The sequence below is a fragment of the Phycodurus eques genome, chromosome 23 (assembly GCF_024500275.1).
Source record: "Phycodurus eques isolate BA_2022a chromosome 23, UOR_Pequ_1.1, whole genome shotgun sequence".
NCBI classification, from domain to species: Eukaryota; Metazoa; Chordata; class Actinopteri; order Syngnathiformes; family Syngnathidae; genus Phycodurus; species Phycodurus eques.
This window is the reverse complement of record NC_084547.1, coordinates 5123983-5140877: the sequence shown is the minus strand read 5'-3', so window position 1 is coordinate 5140877 and position 16895 is coordinate 5123983. Positions and strand designations below refer to the sequence as shown.

The 16895-nt window shown below is 48.6% G+C and overlaps 3 protein-coding genes and 1 long non-coding RNA gene across 8 annotated transcripts; 1 reads left to right on the top strand and 3 right to left on the bottom strand.

Annotated features, from left to right (window-relative positions):
• Positions 1-240: 240 nt before the first annotated feature.
• Positions 241-9498, bottom strand: zgc:158659 (uncharacterized protein LOC791141 homolog). Of its 3 annotated transcripts, XM_061669270.1 has the most exons (28): positions 9269-9498; positions 8056-8165; positions 7880-7983; positions 7299-7461; positions 6999-7208; positions 6546-6613; positions 6273-6401; positions 6159-6212; positions 5912-6021; positions 5704-5845; positions 5554-5639; positions 5272-5377; positions 5041-5193; positions 4830-4961; positions 4614-4738; positions 4453-4534; positions 3864-4028; positions 3681-3784; positions 3508-3607; positions 3366-3437; positions 3180-3286; positions 2449-2570; positions 2300-2378; positions 2057-2227; positions 1722-1839; positions 1512-1663; positions 1295-1443; positions 241-831 (listed from the first exon to the last, which is right to left on the bottom strand). In XM_061669270.1, exons 2-28 carry the CDS (start codon positions 8138-8140, stop codon positions 707-709), a joined length of 3213 nt encoding a protein of 1070 aa, XP_061525254.1. In that variant the 5' UTR covers positions 8141-8165; positions 9269-9498; the 3' UTR covers positions 241-706. The 3 variants fall into 3 exon arrangements, with proteins under 3 accessions (XP_061525254.1, XP_061525253.1, XP_061525255.1); XM_061669269.1 differs by having other exon boundaries at positions 738-1443; XM_061669271.1 differs by lacking the exons at positions 6999-7208; positions 7299-7461 and having other exon boundaries at positions 738-1443.
• Positions 3339-16467, top strand: LOC133397891 (uncharacterized). Its single transcript, XR_009767702.1, has 4 exons — positions 3339-6089; positions 6192-6421; positions 14301-14561; positions 14660-16467. It is a non-coding gene; the product is annotated as an uncharacterized LOC133397891 (long non-coding RNA).
• LOC133397885 (TSC22 domain family protein 4-like) lies at positions 10146-13388 on the bottom strand. 2 transcript variants are annotated; one of them, XM_061669296.1, is made up of 5 exons: positions 13310-13388; positions 12108-12601; positions 11445-11566; positions 11322-11358; positions 10146-10793 (listed from the first exon to the last, which is right to left on the bottom strand). In XM_061669296.1, exons 2-5 carry the CDS (start codon positions 12582-12584, stop codon positions 10584-10586), a joined length of 846 nt encoding a protein of 281 aa, XP_061525280.1. In that variant the 5' UTR covers positions 12585-12601; positions 13310-13388; the 3' UTR covers positions 10146-10583. The 2 variants fall into 2 exon arrangements, with proteins under 2 accessions (XP_061525280.1, XP_061525281.1); XM_061669297.1 differs by having other exon boundaries at positions 10147-10793; positions 12171-12601.
• mogat3a (monoacylglycerol O-acyltransferase 3a) lies at positions 13354-16874 on the bottom strand. Of its 2 annotated transcripts, XM_061669291.1 has the most exons (10): positions 16582-16874; positions 16129-16307; positions 15995-16055; positions 15775-15918; positions 15439-15569; positions 14968-15011; positions 14767-14857; positions 14557-14665; positions 14357-14476; positions 13354-13444 (listed from the first exon to the last, which is right to left on the bottom strand). In XM_061669291.1, exons 1-10 carry the CDS (start codon positions 16673-16675, stop codon positions 13410-13412), a joined length of 1008 nt encoding a protein of 335 aa, XP_061525275.1. In that variant the 5' UTR covers positions 16676-16874; the 3' UTR covers positions 13354-13409. The 2 variants fall into 2 exon arrangements, with proteins under 2 accessions (XP_061525275.1, XP_061525276.1); XM_061669292.1 differs by lacking the exons at positions 13354-13444; positions 16582-16874 and adding an exon at positions 16504-16569 and having other exon boundaries at positions 14055-14476.
• Positions 16875-16895: the final 21 nt, after the last annotated feature.

The window sequence follows — 16895 nt, the reverse complement described above, 5'->3', positions numbered from 1 at the left end:
CCATCAGCAACGATGACACGGAGGAAGATGATGACGCGCCGGACCCAGACTTTGTCCCGCCGGACCGTGACCTAGACATTCTCAGCACAAGTGACTGGTCCACCTGCCAAGAGGAAGCACATGCAGCCTGCTGTGAACTACTTCGAGAGGTACTCTAGCCCTGAACTCACAGGGCATCTCGCCAAACAATCTTGCATGCATCTAAAAAAAGAAAACCACTCCTCTCAATCATTTCTTTCATTTATTTTGCAAAAGTCACACTTATTCAAGTGCAGGACTGCCACACAGTGCAAACACCACTTTACACGTCGTGGACCAAATCAATAATTACAACATTAACCAGTCATTCCTTGAAGCATACAATCTTAATCATTCACCAATTATGCCGCTCCGGATGAGAAATTCAATGGTTTAACCCCAAATTTCAAAGGTTTAACCCCCTCTGGAGGGAATTTACCAGTGCTCTTACTCCACCCCCTGCTGAAAATATCCCCACTGATTGGCTCGGGCTGATTGTCTCGAGTTTTTATTGCTTTTATTGTCTTCACAGCAGTTGGTCAGCAACGTTTGATTCGAATGTATGCTACAACAGCAGCTCACTGGCTTAACATTAGCACCGAAGAAGGGGAAGACGCCTTTTGCATTCTCGGACCCGCGACCCTGAGATTGGCGTTGCCGTGACAACGTTGTAGTGCATGTGCATTAGTTAGTGCTCGTTGGGCATGTGTCGGATGGTGTGGAAGATCCAGTCCATCTTGGTGCTCCAGCCTCCGTGGTGAGCGTCGTTCATCTGTTTGCTGAAGTACTCCAGCGCCTCCTGCTGGCTTTTCTCTGCCCCCCGCCCGTCCCCCCCCCCACAAAAAAAATGTCATCAATAGATGCCTTAATGGCAAGCCGTTTTATCTATTCAGTGTTCTTGATATCCAGCTCAAGGTCATTGTACTTGTATGCCCTCACTAGTAGCATAATGTTAGCATACTAGTAGGACAGCTAAATTTGACCAGTGAGGCAAAATTGCACTAGTTGACATATGTGCACAACTAGTACTACAAGTGAAGCACAATCTGTTAACTCGTATAATTTTATGATGCTGCATTTGTCAGCGAGTGCACACTTTTGCATCACTATTAATGTAGTTGTACTGCTAGTAGGCCAACGTTGTCTGGTGAGGACAAAGAGTGTAATAGTACATGGGCCTTAAGATGGAGATGAAGGATATCGAACAAATGCGCAAACGTCTTGCCGTAGGTCTTTAGTGTTTTTCTTTGTGTGTGTGTGTGCGTGCGGGTGTTACCCAGTGCCAGGGTTTTCCTCAGGTAGGCGATGTCGTCGAAGCTCTGCAGTTCAGGCATACCGCATCCGAGTAGCAGCGAGAACAAGTTGATGAAGAGGCTGGCGTGCTGGCGAATGGCCAGATAGGCCTTGTAGCACATTTCCTGAAACCTGGTGGTGAGACGAGTGGGTGAGAAACTTCCTTGGAGACAGACGGGCGAAAACAAAGGCCAGACCACCTGTCAAATTCTTTTGTCTTGGTCGACTCCTGGACGCCTTTGCTGATGACAATCAGGAAGTCCTGCGTGAGGACGAAAGGGACGCGCTCCCGCTTGTAGCCGAACTTTTTCTTCTTGTGATCCAGGAAGTGACCGAAGTCGATGTGGAAGAGCTGCGACAAAGCTGTCGGTCAGAGTCAGGGTGGCTTAAGGGGGACGGGGGGGGCTCACCTGTCCGTTCTCCTTCACCATGATGTTGGAATTGTGGCGGTCGCCGATTCCCAGAATGAACGTGGCCACGCAGTAGCCGGCACACGATCTGGTGAACAAGTCAATGGCACGATCATACCTGAAAGAGAGCATGAGGTTACACTTATTAACACCAATAACCGCTCAGATTGATGTCGTGTGTGTGTGTGTGCCCCCTCCCCGCCATAAATTGCAGTTCACCTACCGCGGCCCTACGATATGACAGATACCTCGTTTGGAACTTATCTACTGTTGGTGCGGAAACTAACTTAGGCCGACAGACAGACTGACAGACTGACGGACGGACAGATACTGACGCCTCTCCACGGTTCTTGTCTTTAATCCAGTGGTGCAGAGTGTTGGAATTGAACTGCAGCGCCCCCTTCAGGCCTCCTTTGCACTGAATCTGCATAATGGTGAAACTGCTCTTCACCACCTCGATGAGACCAACGCAGTCGCCGATGGACAGGCATCCATAGGGGAGCATGCTGCGACCAACACACACGAAGAGTGAGTCGAGTGTCATGGGTGTCTGTCATTTATTTTTGCCGATTTCTCACCGCAGGTCCAGGCCTTGGTTCTGCCAGATGTTCTCCATGATTTTGATGATCTGCAGTGTCAGCATGTCCTGCCGTAGGTCTGCAACACACAAACACACGGCGGTCACAAGGCCACCACGTTACCACCGGTCCCGTGGAAAACGTTCTACCGTCGCCATTCTTGAAGATGATCTCGTTGTTGGTGAAGAGCAGCTCCGACATGATGTCGGGGTTCTCCCAGTTCAACCACAGAGGACGCTTTGCCGATGACATGATCCTGCACTCCTCCAGCCTGGCCACACAGGTCAAGTTTTATAGAATCACCGGTGGCAGCAAGTCATAAAGGAGTCTCAAGTCTTAACCTTCAGGTTTCAAGCATGTCCCATGTTACTGTGATAAAAAGCAAGCAAATTAAGTCAAGTCACCACTAAATTTCAAGCAAGTTAAAGAGCCTGAAAAGATTTTGGGGGGGAAAGTCCATCTTGAGAACCAGCGTGTGGACCAGGTCTTCCGGCTGGCATGGCGCCTTTACAGTGCCTCCTTGTCGGCTGTGAGCGTGCGCGTGTTACAGAGATAAGGCGGAACAGTAAGAAAAAAAAAAAGCAAAAAAAGCAAAAAGTCCGCGGGGCAGCCAGGGTTGGAACAGGAGCTTCCGATCCCCCTCCATCATAATAACGTTTCAAAAAACAAAACAAATGGCACACTACCTCGAAAAAAAACAGCCAAGACTTGTCAAGTCGTGTTCAAGTCTAAGTCGGGTCAAATTCAAGTTGAGTCTTTCATAAGTTTTTTGTCAAGCAAGTCCCAATTCCTAAAACTGGCAACTTCAATCTGACTTGAGTCAAATGCCCCACTTCTGCATAGCAAAGCATAGCGGCGACATTGGTGGGAGGGGTATCACCTGAGGTGTCCTAGCTGGTGCACAGGGTTCAGAGGAGAGACAAATCCCTGCAGAGCTTCCATGTAATCTGGACGGGACATGTGCTCAACCAGGAACTTCATCTGAGTCTAACAACCAATCACAGCACGGGATTATTTGGCAAGTCAGACCCAGCACTCAGATGCAATGCATACTTCGGCTTCTTACTTTCTGAGTCTCGTCTTTCTTTTCCTGTTTCAGCGTATCTGTGAGGTTCACCAGTTTATCCATGGCCTCCACCTGAACACAAACATGCATACACCCTGTGGATCAACCAATCAAGGACCAAATAGCGAAAGAAGGACCTCACCTGTCGGTTCAGGTGTTTAAGGTACATGCCGCAGGCTCTGCAGAACGCCTCCAGCAGCAGGCCAAAGCGACGCGACACCGTCTTGTTGTGCATCTCGGACCTGCTGACAACAAAAATGTATTGGTTTCACATGTTGGCCTCACAAGTTGCCCCCCTTTTGCCTCGTCGCTCACTTGAGATGCCAGAAAAAGAAGTGTCCAATCCTCTGATTGGTCAAGGCTTTCTTGATCAGGAAACGGGCCAACGGGTTGTCCAGGTACATCTCGTACTTCAACACCTGAAAGCATAGTAAAATGATACTTCTGCTTGTGTCACAAGAACTGCATTTTACCTTTCCCTGAGTCTGAGCAGCGAACCTGTACGAGCTGCAGCAGGTACTGAGACAGCTTGTCGTCCGTCAGACTTTGGACCAGGCAACGCAGTGCAAACTCTCTCACCATCGGGTCGGGGAAGTTACAGTCCAGCAATTCCAGAGCCGACTCGGACTCCATCAGAGGCCACTCCTTCAACAGGCAGTACATCTGGTGGTGGGGGTTCATATTGAATCGCAACAGTCGGTCTTGTTAGCAGACACAAGAAGTGAGTCCAGTCTGTCTGTTCGAGAACAATAGCAAAAGGTGGAGGTGTGAAGCCGACTGCATGCATGTCTGTGAGAGGAAGGTACCACCCTACCCTTTGAGACCACCTGACTGCCTTTCTGACTCGAATTGACTTTGCCTTGACTCAGGCCTGAGCTACAGTACATGATACTGATGTAACGGAGCAAGATTGTCTGATTTATGACTCACTTAATCCACTTAAATGACTCGACTTGCCTGAAATGTAGTGGGGAATGGACTGGATTTGACTTGCTTAAAACTTGAAGGTTAAAACATGTGCCTTGCACGCTGAATGTGTGCCTTACTCCCACGTCCCACCTTTGGAAATTGGTTGTACAGCGCCTACCTGAGATACTTCATCCCTGGAATTCCACTTGACGGAAAGAAGCAGCTTGGGAAGGGACTCTGGAATATTGACACAGTAATGTCTGCAAAGGAGAGATACCCACACATATAAAATAGTAAGATGAGCCCCTTGGTTGCGTGCGTGGAAAGTTCAGTCCTTACCGGTGTCTCCACAGGAAGTCCTTCTCTTGTTCCGAAAGTTCATAAAGAGGATCTTTAGAGCAGAGACTTCGAAGCTGCTCTGCGTCTGTCGCTGAAACACTGCTGTCACAGGCCAAACGACTGCTCTACAATACAGTGAGACAGGCTCTATCTGTATGTCTGACTGTCCTTCTGCCAGGCCATGTTTGTGTGTGTGTGTGTGTGTGTGTTTGTTACCAGGCCATGTGTGTAGTTGAAGCCTAGCTCCCTGCTGATGATCCAGTTGGCATGTTCTTCAATTTGCTGCTCGTCTGGAAACACAACTGGCTGGTTGAACCAGGAGAACTCGAGTTCTACACAGGGAGACTCCTGGAGATAAACAAGAAACGAGCAATTGGGAGAGGTAATCTTGGCCCCAAGGCCAGATACAAAAACCCCAGGTGCGTACCTTGTTAGGATTGGAACCGGCCACCCCGATGGGGTTCAGCAGGTCCTCGAGGCCGTGAGGGACGGGCCATAAACTGAGCGCCACTTTCCCTGAAACCAGAATGTCCTTATAGTCGAAGAGGTTCACGTTTCCCCAGGCCAGTGGACAGTGTTCCTGATGGACAAATGGACAGAGACATTCATTGGGTGGGTTCTCCTCTTCTCTTCTCAAACTTCCTGTTTCCTTTCCTACCTCCTTGGCTCCTTTCCTTCCCTTCACAGAGCAGATAGACAGGCAGAGTCGGGCTGAGCGAGGCAGGTCTGCCAGGTAGATGTCGTAGGTCAGCCATTCGTTCCACCTATGTGTTATGCAGGGGTGGCAAAAGTACTCAAACTGTACTTAAGTAGAAGTCGAAGTACAGATCCTTGTGTAAAAAAAGACTGGTAAAAGTAGAAGCACTGATTCCACTCGTGTACCAAAGTTGCAGTAAAAAGATCAAGTAAGTGTCGCAAGTCAGTGTTCAGTGTGACTTACCTCGGGTTGGAGCAGGGGACTCTTTGTGTGTTGACGTTGTCGCACAGTGGTTCTCCTCCATGATAAATCCCCGTTCTTACGTAGATCTACACACATCATTAGACAAGAGTCAGACAAAGATGGCCTGTCTTCAAAGACAGGCAGACGGACCTTGTCGATGTCTCGGATGTTGACGTTGACGTAGGTGGCGCAGAGCAGTCGGACCCTCAGCCGGGTGTTGAAGGCCCAAAGCGAGCGCGGTGGAGAGCCGTCGGACCCTCCCGGACAGGGAGACGGCTGCGGAGTCCGGCGACTGAAACCCAAGCCAAAGTCTTCTACCCGGCTCTTGATTGGTTCTCTGTTTGAGCGGCAGCCTTACCTGTAGGAAGGCGTGACGAAGCTTGAGGCGGGAAGCTGACAGTACAGACTGTCCTTGGAGACCAGCATGAGGTGAGGAAGACGACCTACGATGATACAGGAGCGGATGTACTGCGGGCAGACGGACGTCACAGATGAGACCGTTTGTTTTTTGACCCTACTACAACATGGACCTCAAGGTGATAACGGATAAATGCTCAAGTGGCTTTCCATAGCGGTGGGAGGGTCCTATCCGTGAAAGCTATTACCTTGTACTGACTGAGTGGATACTTTTCCAACAGGTACTCGTCACAGCCACACACCTGAGGAGATAGGCGTGTGAATTCAGACGGCCATGGTGAGAGTTGAGTTTCCAGGTTTACCTTCAGGATGTACTGGCCCTGGTACTCCTGTACACAGAGGCGGAGCTGCTGAGGGGAAAGGTGCATGGATCTGCTCTTCTTCCTGATGGACTCTGCTATCAGCTGTTCAGGAAGGCTGTCGTGGCTCACCTGTACATGCCGAGGAAAAGGTATCTTTCAGTTGATTTACTGAGGTAAAAAAACAACGTACAGAATGTGTTTGAAGCGTTAAAATGTTGTTGTTTTTTATATACATGATCTCTCCATGGTCTCTTAACGTATCCTCAAAGTTACCTTCAGTGTATATTTCTGTTTGGAGTTGGTTGGTGACACAATCACCCAGATGGTTACAATCAGTCTTCCTGTGGACAGACACAATGAAGCATGTCAGTTCTTGTCCTTTCCTTGATGGAAGCGTCTGGAGCAGGGGTGGTCAAAGTTTCTTCACGTCCCAAAAAAATTCTCCACGCCTCTTCAAATCTCTTCAAGTCTCTTAATGTCCCCACAAGTGCCGACAAGTCTCTTCATGTCCTCACAAGTCTCTTCATGTCTCTAGAAGCCCCTTCAAATCTCATGTTCTTGTCCCTTCAAGCCTGTCCATGTCTCTACAATTCTCTTCATCTCCCTACGAGTCTCTCAGTGTCCTTAAAAGTCCCTAGAATTCACATCCCTACAAGTAAGGTCAGGTTTCATTCGGATGGTTCAGTTTTGCAGGTGCGAGTGATGAAATGTAGGTATGTCTTGTACCTTTGTCCAGCTTGCTGTAGATGTGCTGTGGGAGTTGGGGGCTGGACTCCACATTTGGGGGGTAAACATAGAGTGCTTGGCTGTGGGCGCCACCCCCCTCCCGCTCCTCCATGGCCTCCCTGCACACGCCCAGTATGGCCCGACGGAAGTCCTGAACCTCTGGGTCCTTCATCATCTCAAACTCACAGATTGGCATCCCGATGGCAAATCCTGCACGTAAACAGTGTGTTGTGGCCCGGGAATTCTAGTCAGGCAGCCGGCACTTTGCGCCACGGAACCCCCCCACCTCCCGCAGCTTACCGATCTCTCGGTTTAGGATCTTCTCCTCGCGATTTCCCAGCGGCTCGATCACTTTCAGGATGGGATGGAACAGGCGGAGGTCGCACAGCCGCCTCGTCTCGTCGTAAAATTCTTCCCTCTCCGCTTCCTGGGTCACACCCACAAAGATGTAGCTGGACTCCTCCTGGAGTCGAACAGAGAGCAGAGGGTCCATTTCACTTCATGTTCCTTCAAGTCCCTACAAGTCTTCTCATGTCCCCACAAGTCTATTCATGTCCCTACAATTCTTGACACATCTCATGTCCCTACAATTCTCCTCATTTCCCTTCAAGTCCCTTAATGTGCCTACAAGTTCCTTCATGTCCTGACAAGTCTCGACACGTTTCTTCATGTCCTTAAAAATCCCTATAACTCCCTTCATGTGCCAAGAGGTCATGTCCTTTCAAGTCCAGACAAGTCTCTTCATGTCCCACAATGTCCCTGCAAGTCACCTAATTTCCCTAGAAGCCTCTTCATGTCCATGCATGCTCCTACAAGTCTCTTCATGTCCCCAACACTAATGTCCGTCCAGTAAAGGCCGTTATTACTGAAGATGGCTGTACCTGCAGAAGGTGGTAGAGCGGATACTTCTTGGCCTCGGTGAAGAGCTGCTGCTTGATGCTGATGAGAGGAGTTTCTCGAAGACACTCCAGACTCACCATCATCCCTGCGCACACAACAACGCGGACATTGGAAATGGCCTCGGATTTGAGCGCTAAACAAGGAAACAAACTCTTACCGTTGGGAAGGCAGCAGTCCACCAAGATGCACGGGGGCATCAGGTGGAGGCCCCATAGTTCCCCTGACGACGGCCGGGGCGCCATGGCAACCACCTCACCTCCGCAGCACCTGGTGACAGACAGACAGACAGGTGGACGTGGAAATTTCTGTAACATTTGTTCATCATTTTGTCTGCTTCGAATCTATTAATGTTCCTACAAGTCTCAGAGTTCTCCCTGACGACGGTCAGGGTGCTTGGTGACAGACAAACAGAAAGACAGACAGACAGCTGGGTGCGCTAATTCTTGTGGCCTTGTCGGGCATCTTCAAATCTCTTCATGCCCTTCCAATGTCCCTACCAGATATCTTCATGTCCCTACAAGTCTCTTACATATTGTCAAGTCCTTAAAAACCCAACAAGTCTCTTTCTGTCCCTAAAAATCCCTTCAATCTCTTTATCTTCAAGTCTCTTAATGTCCCTATAAGTCTCTTGCATCTGATCAAGGCCTTAAAAATCACTGCAATTCTCTTCATGTCCCTCTAAGTCATGTCCTTACAATTCCCTACAAGTCTCGCCATGTCCCTGAAAATCCCTACAAATCTTTTCCCGTCCGTACAAGTCTCATAGTTCCCCTGGTGACCATGCCGTGGCAACTGCATCACCATGTCATGTCTGTGGCCTTTGTTCCTCTGATCGTCCTCTTCAAGTCTCATCGTGTCCCTAAAAATCCCTACGGGTCTTTTTTCATGTCCCTCCAAGTCTCTATGAGTCCCCCAGGTCCCCTGATGACATTTAGGGTGCCATGGCAACGGCCTCACCTCCGACAGACATACAGACAGTTGGACGTGGTAATGTTTGTGGGCCTTTTGTTCGTCTTTGGAGAACCTTTTTGACGCACTTGGCTGTCTTTTCTCGGAAATCTCCATTTGTGTCTTCAAATCTTTGTATGTTTTCTATGGGGCCGTCAAACAAAGGCCAAAAAGTAGGACACGTGCGCGCACACACACACACACACACACACACACGTTTCCTGTTGCTCTCCGCGGAAGAGGATTTGTCACGAACATGATTTATATCTGCTTGGAATACCTTGACATGACTCGATCATTATGAACCAACAACCTTCTTGTCTCCTCGCCATGACTTCAGACTATGATATGGTTGCCATGACAACAGGAAAGGGTAGCATCAGGCTATGATGACCCCTTTGTTCAGTGTGTGTGTGTGTCACCTGAGCTTGTTCCCAGTCCGGCAGCGTGTCTTCGCTCAGAGCATCCTTGGACCGACACGATTTGTGTGTCTTTGTCTCCGGTTTGAGTGTCAGGCTCCTAATTGTGCGTCATCAACGGTGAGCAGGCGTTCCATCCCCCCGCACCAAAGGGCGAGCGTCCACATCCAGCCCAGGCGTCCGTCAGTCTGTCTGTGTGTGTTTGCAGCGGAGGGCGGCGTGCGGAGGAAGCCGCTTCTCGCCGGCAGTGGCAGAACAATGTGCTGGAGGAAGGGGGTGTGGGGGTGGTTCCGGGAGGGAGGGGGGGGGGGGGGGGCTTATCTTGCCAGCTTCCCCTCTTAAAGGGCCAGCATCCTCCGCCAAAGACAGGAAAACAGGACCTCTCACACCAGGATGCCATTTTGTCCAAGGATTATTGCAATTGATTGGTTTTAGACTGGAGTTTTTGGTACTCTCGAGTATTGGACACCAAATAATATTCCCCCCCCCCCAAAAAAAAAACCTGTTCGAAAGAAAAACACTGTTGGGCTTCACTTGAGTGTCAGAGTGATGCCTCTATCTGTAGGTGACATCTTTGAACAAGCAGAGGTTCAGTGATGTCACATCAGCTGTTAATGCTACACTCTCACTCTCACACACAGTAGTTGTCAACAAAGACAATCAAGTCAAAGATGGGGGGTGGGAGGGGGGGTTGACAGAATGTGAGAATCATGATGCAGTGTGTCTTCTTGATGTTGGTGGTTATAAAAAGCACAAGTCCTGAATTAGAACCTTTTGGAATCATTCATTTTGTTCACTTTCCGTGTGTGTGTTGGTTTAAAAAAAAACAAAAAACACGACAGAGCTTTTGTTTTTTAGACAATTTATTTTAAGCTCCCTACATCTCGCACTGAGATCACACAGGGACATACATAGCCATCCAACATCAAATCAACTGCCAATATTGTTTATTTGATGGGCAGCACGGTGGATTGTTGATGTTCTCCCCATGCTTGCTTAGGGTTTGTCCCAGCTCCCGTAAATATGTATGTGAACGTTTGTTTGTCAAAACCTACCCTGTGGTTGGCCGGCGACCTGTCCAGGGTGTACCCCTACCTCTCGGGACCCGAATGAGGACGAATAGTGTGGAAAATTGATGGAAGTATGTCATGTTAACCATGGGTTAGACCATGTGTCAAACGGGGGATAATAGTGTTTTTGGTTTTTTTGTACACTGTTAGGCACTGTTGTACAATTTGTGGAAATTTATGAGCACTATAGAAAATGGATTGATGTTTGTTTGACAGAAATGTGAAAGGCGCTGTGGCCGTAGCAACCCTCACACTCCCTCCCGCATTGGACCGTCGTCCCGTTGGCCCGTTGGCGCGGCGGAGGGCGAGGGAGGCCTTGGGTCCGAGTGCGCGTGCGTGCGCAGGACGCGGTTCTCGGCCTCCAGCTGCTGGTTCTTCTCTTGCAGCTCCCTGATTTGCTCCCTCAGAAGCTCCACCTCTTCCCGTACGGCCAGCATCAGGTGACTCTTCACCAGGTCCTGAGTGAGGACAGGGTACATTTCAGTTGGGAGCAGACATCAGGGATTTTTTCATGTCCCTTAAAGTCCCTACAAGCATCTTCATGTTCCTACAAGTTATGACAAGTCTCTTCTGCCTGTAGAAGTGTCTTCATGTCCCTACAAGTTTTGAAAAGTCTCTTCAGTCCCCACAAGTCTCTTCATGTCCCTGCAAGTCATGGCACTACAAGTTCTGAGAAGTCTCTTCTGTCCCTACAAGTCTCTTTACGTCCCTAAAAGTGATGCCCCTACAATTTCCAGCAAATTTCTTCTAAAAGTGTCTTCATTTCCCTACAAGCCATGTCCCAACGACGTCCGACAAGTCTCATCAGTCACTACAAGTGTATTCATGTTCCTACAAATCCAAAAGAGTCTCTTTATGTCCCTAAAACTCTCAATCGAGTCTCTCGATATAGCAGGTAGGTGAACCGCACTATGGCGGCGGAACACTGTAACCCATAAAAGGTGTATGTGCCTGATGTATGTCATCTCTTGACGCTAACCACTCACCATCGCCTGTTCGATCTTGTTGTCGATGGCAACCACACTGGCGACAGACCAAAAACAAAACAAAACATTTGATCATAAAAAGCTCTCCCGCGTTGCGTCGTCTCCATAGCCACGCAGCGCTACCTGATGTCCGCCGGCAGGCTAAAGGCGGCGCTCTGGTCCAGGCCGAACGCTGCCCGAGTGGGGATGACAGTCAGAGTGGGAGGAGGCGAACTTGGTTGAGAACGTGACAGCCTGAGGACAGACTGACACACAGCGAAAGAGGACAATTTGTGAAATACTTTTTGAGTACTGTCGCATCAGTGACTGCGGCACATCAAATGTTACAAGTCCTTCCAGGTCCCAACAAGTCTTGTCATGTCTCGACAAGTCTCTTCATGTCCCTGCAAGTCCATACCAGTCTCTTTGTCTCTCAAAGTCTTGCCCCTACAAGACCCTTAATGCCTTCAAAAGTCCCTACAAATGTCTTCTTGCCGCAAAAGCTCTCTACAAGTCTCAAGTCACTTCATGTCCCGACAAATTTCATGACCCTAAAAGTCCCTACATGTCTTCAAGTCTCATGTCTGTACGAGTCCAGAAAGTCTCTTTTTGCCGCTGCAAATCCCTTCATGAAAAAAGTCATAAATTGAGTCATATCCATACAACTTACTACAAGTCTCTCCTTGCCCCTACAAGTCATGTCCCTATAGGTACCTACAAGTCTCGAAATATTCCAGCAAGTCTCTTCATGTGCCTACAAGTCTCGATAGGTTGCTTCATGTCCCTATCGGTGATTATTGGTCATACCTCCCCCCCGGCATTAACGGCCAAGTGTAATGGAGGATGTGGAGAAGGCACTAGTCGGCCCACCGTTTCCCCGTGCCTGACTGGCTGAGATGGTCCTCGAATTGACTCCAGAGACTCCAGCGATTGGGCGTGTCTCATGCTGTCCATGACCCGCTTTAGCCCCGGCCCTTCTGTAAAGTCCGTGCACATCCAGCGGCCACGCCAGTACGTGTCGCCATGTCCCCGGCCGCCCGTGCCACCTCCTGCCAAGCGCACCAGTCGAAATCTGGAGGAAGCGCCCGCCCCCTGCCCTAAGGCATCGTGGGAGATATGTTTCCTCTTCAGGGAGGGCGTCGTGGGCTGGGAGAAACTGCCCCGGGGACTATGGGAGGCGCCCGTCGATTCGACGACTGTCAGGATCACACCGGGAGCTGATTGGCTGAATTCGGACGTCACGCTGGTGATTTGGAAGCCACTCCGCTTTTTTTCACAGGTCATCACCGAGCATACGCTCCCTGAACACACACACACACACACACACACACAAATAGGCTTTTAAAATTACTGGATGCATGGCCTAAGTAAAAGTGGCTCGGGGGTAGGAGCATGTGTCAAGAAGGCAGGAAAATAGCATTTTGCTTAACACTGGTCCGCACCTGGTTGCTCATCATTTGAGGTTGAAATTTGCCCTAATGAGAATGAGCGCTGTCAAAAATTGGTTTTCAAAATGAAAAAAATGAAAAATGATTTTCAACGCTGGTATGCACCAGGTTGTTCATTTACTGAGCTGGTAATTTACCCAAACGAGAACAAGTACATTCATTATTAATTATAATTAAACATTAATCGATGGTTGTTTGTCTACGTGTCCCCCTCCGATTGGTCGGCGACCGGTCCAGGGTGTACCCTGCCTCTCGCCCAAAGTCAACTGGGACAGGCTCCGGCTCACCTGTACCTCATGAGTACAGATGGAGGTATGCTATGGAATTGCCCAGGACTGCCGGTTTGACCAGATCCTTTGCCAAGTCTAACTCTCCTCGCATATTTGCACAGAGGGAGAAGTATTTCCCACTTCTATGGTGCACTAATACTGTACATTTTCTGAGGATGAATTCAATCCTCTTATTTTTTGGGTCAAAGCTGAGAGCAGCTTCTTCCTGCCGTACTGGTAATGTTGTGACGTCTCAGCTGGCACGTCATATATTATTTTAGTTTGATCTCACCTGCTTTTTTTGCGTCTTTGGAGTTGTTGTCAACTTCCTGTTTCTCTCCTCCACTTTTCTTCTTCGCTCGTTCAGTCAGCTGCGGCTTCAAGCGCTTGCGTCACTGCGCGTGCGTCAAGAGGCTTCTCTTGTGTCCTAGAAGGGCGGAAAAAAACATGAATAAAACAATTCCGAGCGCTTCCCCGACGAGGCACAGTTGTTTTGTCTTCGTCCACTTTAGCGACAATGCGGTTAAATGGCATTTTCGGTACGCGTGACGTCACAGTACTCGAGTAGAACACTCGAACAGCTCCGCCTCCGTCCTGCGACGACGTCACAATGGAGCGATTTTCTTTTCCCTTTTTGTTTTTTTTGTGTGGGGACATACCCGCTCAGTGCGCATGCGCCTTTCACGACTTGTCTTCCACCGTCCCAGAAGAGTTTACGTTTATTTTTCCAAATGAAATAATAATCGTCCAGATGTATTTTCTTGATGTTTTATGTCTAACGAAAGTTACCACTCCTTGACATTGCTTGCATTTGTTTATGTTGTAGTTAATATTTGTAATTCAGCTGGTTGTCAAACTTTGTGCCAAGGGCGTTTTATTATTAATCTAAAAATGAATTGACTGTTTTTAATGGTATTTATTTTAAGTGTGAAATTCACATTTAAAAATGTTGATTTTGCCAATGTTTTACACGTGACAATTAATAAACCAATTATGAAGTGATATATTTTAATAACAAAATAATTTTGATTGTTAAATTGTATTTTTTAAATGCATTTATTTTGATGTTATTATTTCCAATAACAAATTAAAACAATTATGAGATGATAAATGACTGAAAAAGAGGATTTTAAGAAAAAAACAGATACACAGTATTGTATTTCATGTCATGTAAATGCTTGGTGGGGGAGATGAAAGAATGCTTTGCCCAATTCTGCTATGAAGCAATAATGGCAATTCCTAATGTAAATCATGGATGTGTGCGTGTCATTTTTAATGGACAGAGAGGAAGAAGTACAAGAAGGTCAGATGAAGGTCAGATGTTGGTGCTCCTGCAGACCGTATTGGTGTTTGTGCCGCTCAAACAGCTTGCTGAGATGCTCCAGGTAGACTTCATGAAGCGCGTCGATGTCCTCACTGCTCGGGTTGGGACTAGTTGCAACCGGGATGGGCTTCCCGACTGCAAACAGACACACCGCTGAGTGGCGCGGAGAAACGGACGCGGACCTCGGGAGGGGCTCATGTCTCGAAGGGTCGTACCGACTGTGAGTATTGCCTTCCTGTGTGGCAACAGCCCGAAGCTGTACTGGAAGACTCCTCTGCCGTTGATCAAAGGCAGCGCTATTCCCATAATGCTTTGCAGGCGGTCCTGTCACAGAACAACAGACTTCATGTCCCTGCAAGACTCTTCAAGATCCTAAAAAGTCCTACAAGTCACGTCGTATGTGGTACTATGGCATCTAGACGGACCTGGAGTGTCCTGAGAGGAGAGCCGGTCGGGTTCCGAATCTGATCAAACAGCTCGTTTTCTCCAAATGAAATGACGGGAACCAGTTGAGCTCTGCGCACGTGCACATGCGCGCGCACACAAATAGAAATACAGAACCTAGCGTGTCAATGTGCTTGTGTTAACTCGCCGAGCTCCCCGACCCGCATGCTGAAGTCACAAACCCGTGTCTCAGCGCCAGTTTGATGAAGCCCTTCCTTTTCCGCAGCTGTAAAAAGAAGACACTTTTTTGACACGGACGTTTCGTGTCCCTACAAGTTCCATCACATCCCCATAAAGTCATCTCCTGTCAAGTCTTCTTTCGTCACTACAACAAGTCATGTCCCTACAAGTTCCTATAAGTCTGTTCATGTCCCTACAAGTCATAAGGCTATACGTTTCTTCATGTCCCGAAGAGGCTCTTCATTCTCCGCCAAGTCATGTCACCCCAGGTTTCCTACAAATCTTCTCATGTCCCTACAAATGATAATTTCTCTACAAGTCAGGTTTGTAAAGTTCCAACAAGTCTCTTCATATTCCTACAAGCCTCTTTATGTCCCTAAAAGTCCTGTTTCTACACATTCCAAAAGTGTCTTCATGTCCCTAAAAGAACATTTATTGACACAAACAAAAACCTTTCTGTTAGACGTTCATACCTGTAACATCAAAGCTCCCGGGCGAGCATCCAGCGCTTCTGGAGCTCCGCCCACTGCAATGACGGCAACGTTTCCTCCTTGAGGACGACTCAGCAGGTAGGAGAGGCCGGACTTGGAGCTTGACACCAGACCTGAGGGACACAGAGGTGCCACATTGTTCTCTTTGTTTGCGCTTCAAACGAATCAGAACCTCTGGAAAATGTAGCGCATCAGACAGACAATCGGGAGGCGGCACCTGGTCACTGCTTCACATGTCCCCACAAGTCTTCATGAAACTAATTAAGTCTAAGTCTCTTCACAATAATAAGTCAGACAGACATACAGACAGGTGTGTACCTCCACACATGATATAATCTCTGAAGATCGGCACTCGGAACCAGAAGGGAAACATGAGCAGGTGAGACTTCAGTCCAGGAAAAAGACTGGAGAAACCCGTGGACTCAGTGCAGAAGTTACAGAACGCCCCGGTGGCCAGCACGCCTGGCGAGGCAGACGGGCGGCGAGTCAGACGGGCGAGACAGACACAGACAGGTGGACAAACCGGTACGCGTCTCACCGTGTGGATGAAATCCAAATATGTAGTTCTTGTCAGGGTCCAGGTCGACCGTTTTCACCAGCTGAAGACAAACGAGACCCGTCAAGTCTGCGTCGCGCGACACACTCGTGACTCGTTCGTGCGAGTGAAGACACCTTTACGGGAAAGTAGTCGCGGAAATGTTCCCACACGCTCCAGCGCTGGATCCACTGGCACCGGCGACCTCCGCGGTTGGGCGTGTCCCGGTCCAGCCACAGCCAGCCGGCGTACAGAAATGCCACCATCCACCAGGCGGACAGAGACAGGAGGATGAAGGCGGCGAGACAACATTGGGCTGAGGGACACATGGAAGACATGTTCAAACCAGTGTCATCATTGATCATGATTTTCTTGCTCCCCCCAAAAAACAAGAATTAGACACATTGTTGTTATTATAGGAATATTTAGAGACAACCATTTATTATTATTATTCTTTAATATAATTATATACAGAGTGTTTAATATGGTTACGTTTTCCTTTATTCACTCACAGATTTTCTTCCAATATATGGACTATTACATCGTTGAAGATATCTCACAAGAACACATTTTGGCAAGTTCCCTGTTACCTAACCCCAGGAAGGAGAAGATCCATTGCAGCACGGCTGCGGTCTGCAGTCTTCGCCCCAGCGGGACTTTGAGCGGGGAAAAGCGGATCTTCATGGGAAATGACCTCAGGGGAGGGAGTCCCGCAGACTCAAACTGCTCAGACGCCTGGCGAGTTGTTCTCACGAAAACATTTACACGGCCAAACTTGTAAACACGCTCCGTTTGTCGCTCCCAACGGCGCGCATGCGGGGTGGTCGTGGGTGGAACGGCGACGGCCAATCGCAGTTCTTAGTGGAGCGCGATTGGTTTAAATATTGGTAACGCCTCTTTGTTT